The sequence below is a fragment of the Brachionichthys hirsutus genome, chromosome 10, assembly GCF_040956055.1.
Source record: "Brachionichthys hirsutus isolate HB-005 chromosome 10, CSIRO-AGI_Bhir_v1, whole genome shotgun sequence".
Classification (NCBI taxonomy): domain Eukaryota; kingdom Metazoa; phylum Chordata; class Actinopteri; order Lophiiformes; family Brachionichthyidae; genus Brachionichthys; species Brachionichthys hirsutus.
In genome coordinates, this window is record NC_090906.1 from 12848179 (window position 1) to 12854971 (window position 6793).

Consider the following 6793-nt stretch of genomic DNA (forward strand, 5'->3'; position numbering starts at 1 on the left):
GGAGGATTCAGAGACGACCATCCACACCTGGGTGCAGCTCAACATAACCGGTCACCTGAGGATGACCCTCCTGAATGTCGATGACTTCTGAGGAGTCTTATTGTCCTGGTGGTTTTAAGCCTTTATTTAATATAAGTATCTATACCAGACGAGAGGTGAAACATCTCCAACCAATCTTAAATCAAGCTGATTTTTTTTCTTATGTTGCTCTTTTTGATTGAACTTTACCTGAATGACGGAGCTCTACAATTTGACAGGGTTCTGTGTGTGGAACCTGTCATGACTTTGAACCAAAGGATACGTGTTTTGGAAAGACCAACTCCTTTATCCTTTCATTAGTGACACCACAAGATGTGAAGCAGGAGGAGGGCCGCCCTCTACCCTAATAGGAGGAAGAGCAGCGGTCCTTTCAATTCATTGGCCCGTGGCGTAGTGAGGTTCAGCGGTAATTATAGAGAGTTTTCCGTTTCTACAAAATGCACGGAATGAGACATTTGTAATATCACGCAATACCTACAAATGCCAATGGCTATCCGAATGTGATGCACAAAGGCCGTTACCGCGCGTAATGGGTGACAAGTTGTAATGAAAAATGTATTGGTTATGCAGAATTAACGCTCCTCTCATTTAGAGCTGGGGATGTAAAAGTCATATCATGTGATGTATGACATTCTCATCCAATCGATTTTATTGCATTTTCAGGACCTTGCTTTTCTTCTGCATTGCGATGATTAAAAGCTTTTTATGTAGCCTGAAAAAAGTGTGCATCGTAATATTAAACTGAGAGTTGGATTACATGAAAGGTATTTTGCATGACCTCTATGAGCAAGTAACACATTAGTGAATCCGACCCTCTTACGGGATTAAACCAGATACTGTGTCACCCTCAGGAGTTCACTGGCGTTCTCGTTTTGTGAACACAAGGACCTGGCCTTCCGATGTCGGTGGCCTATCAGTGCCATCCTTCTTGTGGGAGATGATGAGTGGATCTTTGTGGGGCCCGATTTGATATGATGCTCAGATGAGCAGGAAGAGAACGAAACGCACTCCGATAACGTCAAATACCAAGGGGATCCTTTACTTGCAATTCACCCCCAATTATTTGAGGATGAAGGAAGTGAATAGCTTCACTCTGTTTCACCAGACATTATGCACGAAATGTCAAAAACGCTGAAGGGGATGGTATGGATTCAAACGCAGACGCACAGAGTGACCGAAGAGAATCGGAAGGGTTTATTCCAGAAAAGGTTTGGTGCACTGGCGAAGGTGTCCGGATGGTCAGGCAAAAGGCAAGGTCGAAAAAAGCAGGCAAAGGTTCAGAAACAAGGCTATGGCGAGAGAGAGAGAGAGAGAGAGAGAGAGAGAGACCGTAACGTGACTGTGAGGTTCAACGAACTGGAAGAGGACTGAGGGCAGAGGGAGGCAGGCTGACGGAGGGAATGAGGAGCAGGCGTGATAACGAGAGGAAATAAAGGTCAGTCACAGAACACAGGAAATGACGAGGCAACACACGAAGGCAGGGCACGAAATCGCATCAAACAACGTGACGTAATCTTGAAAATGTGTTTTTTTTCCACGACAGAAAAATAGAAGCAGGAACTCTCTAGACGGCAAATCGCTGCCAAGCCCTAATAATCATCTAATGAATTATGTGAACTCTTGGCATTTTTAAACACAAGGAATTAGAATCCATCTATCTTGGCAAGCCCGTGCTGCCCCCCCCCCCCCCCCCCCATGCTGATATCTAGGTATTACACTGTATTTACCGAGTGGATCATGCTGTGCTATTTGGTTCCACTTTAGTGCTGCTGCCATTATTTCGGTCTGGAATTCTGGAAGCAAAGATGCAATCGGCCCCCCATGTAAAGACGCCTTTGAACGGAGAAGGCTTGGAAGTTCTGAAGGCAGGTGTCAGCGTTCCTTCTGCCAGCCAGTGGGAAAACTGACCTAGTTTTACCTTTTATTTTATTTATTTCTTCCCCACAATGCCAAAGTAGGAACGGTCCCCAACGTGTTTTATCGCACTTTCCAAGATGGAATGTTTGGATCCGTCTCTGGATCCTGTTGCTGGAGTTAATAATATATTGTGTATAACCACAAACGAAGAACGTTGAATGATATCCAGACATGGATGAATATTGTTACAAGAGTCAGATGTGAAAACAGGTTGTCAGAGATTCCTTTCATGTTTTAGAGACGGAGTAACGAAGGTTGACTTTATGGATTTGAAGCTGCGCAGGCGGCGATGTTGAGCGACGTCAAAGGTTTTTATCATCGCCCTCGAACAATTATGACAAAAGCTTATTTCTCCTATTTTGTTTTACTTTGTTGTTCTTTATTTATCTTTATTTCTGCTTGATATGAATGGCATTTTGAGCATTTGATAAAGTCAAGAGTTTCGCTGCGATTTGCTTCACAGCTCAGACTTTTCTACCAAACGTCGCTAACAACATGCCGGCGAGCTGCAAAATCACTTTAAAGAGTCCCTGGCGGCTCTTTACATGAACCTGTAGCAGGAGCAGAGAGTGACGGTTATGGAAATGCATTGCAATGTAAAAGCACGTCACCATGGCAGCCATGGGAACAAGGGAGATGCACTCAGCCCACTCAAGATTGCAAACTTCAAAAGTTAATAATGCATTGTCTTGACTTTCAAGGTCTCAATCTGGGCTTTGATTGCTGGAGTTTTAAAATCCTAAATGATGTAAAAATTGAGTTGAATTGCAGACGTAAGGGATATATATATATATATCACATATACTTTTTTCTCTTATCTCAAACATGTACACATTTTTATTTTTTTATGATGCATCACATGCTACATAATAGCGAGACGTAGTGACGAGACAGAATAGGATATTTGTTCTTCCGTTGGCAGCTGGATTCCTGCAACAGTAGTAAATATTAGCCTCAATGGCTACAGGGTTTGTATTTCTTTGTGTCTTCGTGTGTTTTTATCAAGTTTCAGATTTCATTCATTTTGGCTTTTAATTGTGGATTTAAAAGTGCATAAAGCACATTCACCACAACTTTGCTATTAATTACTGGCAGCAAGACCTCGGCTGCGCCAAAGCGAGGGCTGCCGGGTTTTAGCTTTAGACCTGATGGTCTGGGGCGCTGTGGCCGCCAGCGTTATCAAGCTGGAGGACCTGTCGCATCCTCCGCTTCCCTGCTGGAGATCAGTGTGGTGGAGAACATGGTCCCTGCTGTGCCTCAAATCATGTGCTTCATCCCTTCCTCCTTTCGAGCCTCTTTAAGGAGCCACATGTTCAAGCTAGCCCTCAGTGAATCGTGACTGCACGACTTGGTGCTGTTGGTCTAATTGCTTTAAAAGCAGAGGCAATTAAATGTGAAGCAGGAATCCTGGTAGATCCGCTGGATGTGTGTTGAGGTTCACGGCTGGTGAAGCACCGACTTTAGGGAGAGATTTACACGTTTATGAGCCAAATGGAGCGATATATTTACCATTGATATATCATTCGCCAGCATATAAACACCATTATGGCTATTCTTTCTGGTCCACTTCAGATCACACTTTATTATGATTATGAAGCCTGGGCAGTTATTATTGGCAGATGCAAAGCAACACTGGTGACTGTGCAATTTGCTTGGCCGTTGCACCCCATTGTGACGCCCCTGATAATCCCACTTGAGTAACCACCAATTCTCTGAAGACTGCATGAGGTGATTACTGCTGCATCTGTGAGTTGGACTTGTGTTTTTTTTGTGCTCTGTTTTGCTGTGGGACTCATTTGCATAGAGGGGTGGCAGTTTCCTGTTAAAAGACTGCATATTTCCTCATTTAAATATGTCCAAACAGCAACAGAACACCGAGAGGCTATTTTCTCGGCAGAACAGTCAATGCACACCAGGGGTGCTTCTCACTCTTGGTTGGCGCAGCGATAATTGTGTCTTTTTGTCTTATTTGTGCAGTTATGGTGGCAGTAAAAACCACACGATCCTAAAGTGAATTTAGCTCAAATGGTAACTGGATGGAAGGACAGAGAAAGAAAGTAAAGAAATCTCTATAAAAGTCATCGAACCCAATTGTTAACCGAAGATTATGGTTTGCTGAATTTCAGTTCTAGTAGTTCTCACCTTGTTGCAGTGATGAGAGGCGGGCTCTGAGTTGCGTCGGTATGTGATGACATCACTGATATTTTGACTTATCACATGGAATGGTGAAAACATTTCTTTTTTTTTTCTGTCTTCAGTACCGGCCAGGATCACGAACGTATCAAGAGACATCACAGTAAACGAGGGAAGCAACGTCAATCTAATGTGCCTGGCGGTCGGAAGGCCCGAAGCAAACATCATGTGGAAGCATTACTCGCCGAGAGGTGAGGACACAATGTTTGATCTGTTTTTGATTCTATTCAAACCCGACGATGGAGAAGAATGTCCAGCAACCTTCAGGGAACAGTATTAAAACTTCTCCTTCAAAACCTGCATGTGTACTTATCCACGTACCTCTTCGGTCACTCAGAGGCCAGACTGTCCCGGGTCACACACATAAAAACAAATCACCAAGAAGTCACAGCAGCAGACCCGATGGACTCTTATCTTATCTGATACCATAACCAGACTCGCATTCAAATTGTACAGTTTTGAGAATTTGACTTTGCAGAAAGTGGATTCTAAAATCATGTGAGTTTTTCGCTGCAAATTTGCACTAAATGAAACAAATGCAGTTTTCGTTTCCCTGTCAATTTTGTAAACGTGGTTTATAATAAGCATGATCTACTCAATAAAGTATTTACCAGCCAACATTTAACTGATTAAGCATCCACACAAAATATATGAGCATATTAAGCATTTTTTGGGTCTTGTAAATTGAACAAATATAAAATATAAATAAATAGTGAATCAGACGTGAAGGTGAAACAACACCATGAGGTGCTGCAAGTTAATGCAGTCTTATTTTGGGCGCCTTGGTGTCGATTCTCTATAAAATCCTTGCAACTGAGCCTCCTGTTCTGTGCATGAGGTCTAATCTGATTATCACACCTTCTGCATTTGCGTCACAAGAATATTCTCCCACATGCAGAACAGCTGATTCCCTCCAGTGTGATTCTTATTCAACAGAATGTGTTTGAACGTTGCCCGAAGCCGATTGATCATGAATAAAAACCGGACTTTAATCTGCTGCATTGTTTTCCCTCCAAATTGGTGGATTGGAAGCGTGAAAAGCTGCACAACCTGCGGCCTGATCGGGCCTCGCTGCAGTCGACCGTGATTTAGCCTGAAGCCACCAGCTCTGCGTCCCGTTGCCCTCTCATCCACGTGTAGCGATTACATCCCTCCGTAATATCAAGATCTCCCCGTCAACCACTCCTTGAAGTGAACATTGTCAACAAAAAAGGGCATCTTTAATGAAACAAAAGCGCCAGACAGATGGTGCGGTTTACACCGACTGTGCGCTTTGAAACAATCCTCGAGGGGTTGGACTTGATTTCTGTTAAACAGAGTATCGGCACTCATTTAACAGACTTTATCCATTTTCCTTGTAGCTGTAGACGTCTCATCTTTACGAGACCATCGTCTCACCTAAAGACGCTTTTTCCATTTTGCGGGTCACGGGATTTGCTGGCGCCTATTGCAGCTTGCTATAATAAGAAAAGTAATCATTATCCAAAAGCATATTAATTCCATCAGATACATGCTGACTTCCTTCTAATGAAAACAGGAAGTCACTCCTCACCGCGATGCTTGAGCGCATGTCAAAAAGCAGGATTGGTTGCAAATGGTGCAGTAGAATCCAAGTTGAGAGTAACATCGAGGATCTGAAGCTGTGTTTCAGTGTGTGTGTGTGTGTGTGCGCGCCCATAGGGAAGATAATGGGTTTTCTTACTTGACATTTCTCTGAGTGCACTAATGAAAGGATAGACGATGCGGTGAGATGTTTGGCCAGCAGAAGGAATCCTTGCTGGCAGTCGAAATCTTAAATGTTTCTCCTCCAGAGTGGCGTTTTCCCGACTCGCTCCTCCCCGTTTGCTTTTCGTGTTTGTCTCCGATGGTAATAGACTGTTCCTTTAGAGGATAGTGTTTGTGTCTGTCAGTGAAGTGCTAAAATGAGCGGCCTTTGAGACAGCCTGAAATTGAAAATGTGGCCGCCTTGCCGTTTGATAGTTGTTGTTTTTTTCCCCCCTTGGCATATCATTTAAAATTTCCACACTCGCATGGTGTCGGGTAAATGAACGCTAGAGTGACTGCAAAAACACGGCCTGGCGTTTCACGTGGAAATGACACCTGATGGGAGAAAGCTGGCCGTGGCAAACGGGAGACATTGAGAACCGATATTTGTAGCACTACGGAGTCGGAGCCGCTGTTGTGTTCACTAAATATCAGTTATTGACACACGCTATCCAGTGTAGGTGGTGCCCCTTAACCCTTCCACACACAGCGATGAAGATGGCATTACTTTACACTTTACTTTTAAATGTTTTATCTAATTTATGTTTGAAATAAACTTTATTCATTCAATTTAACTTGCTCTCCTTATTTTTTCCTCCAAGTAAGCTTAATAAATTTGGCATGGTTTGGATAAAAAACATCAATGTTTTGAATTGATTTCAATGAAGTTTTGTAAAGTAATTGACTTTGTACCGCAAAGATTTTACAAATTTAAATCAGTGGGAGGTAGAATCTGCACACACAAGACATCCTCTGTCCTTAGAGTCTTAATTTGAGTAAGGAAAGATTCCCAAGAAATTGAAAAATAAAAAATAAAGTAAGAAACGTCAGGTAGAACCTCGGAGAAGGCATCCCTTCTCCAGGATGGGCAGATCCAATG

General features: G+C 43.0%; 1 protein-coding gene across 1 annotated transcript in view; it reads left to right on the top strand.

Annotated features, from left to right (window-relative positions):
* Window positions 1-5551, top strand: part of opcml (opioid binding protein/cell adhesion molecule-like) — a 50444-nt gene extending 44893 nt beyond the window's left edge. The window contains exons 3-4 of the mRNA XM_068744404.1: window positions 4215-4340; window positions 5511-5551. Coding sequence (XP_068600505.1) covers window positions 4215-4340; window positions 5511-5551 — 167 coding nt within the window. The remainder of the gene's footprint in view (window positions 1-4214; window positions 4341-5510) is intronic.
* The last annotated feature ends 1242 nt before the right edge of the window (window positions 5552-6793 follow it).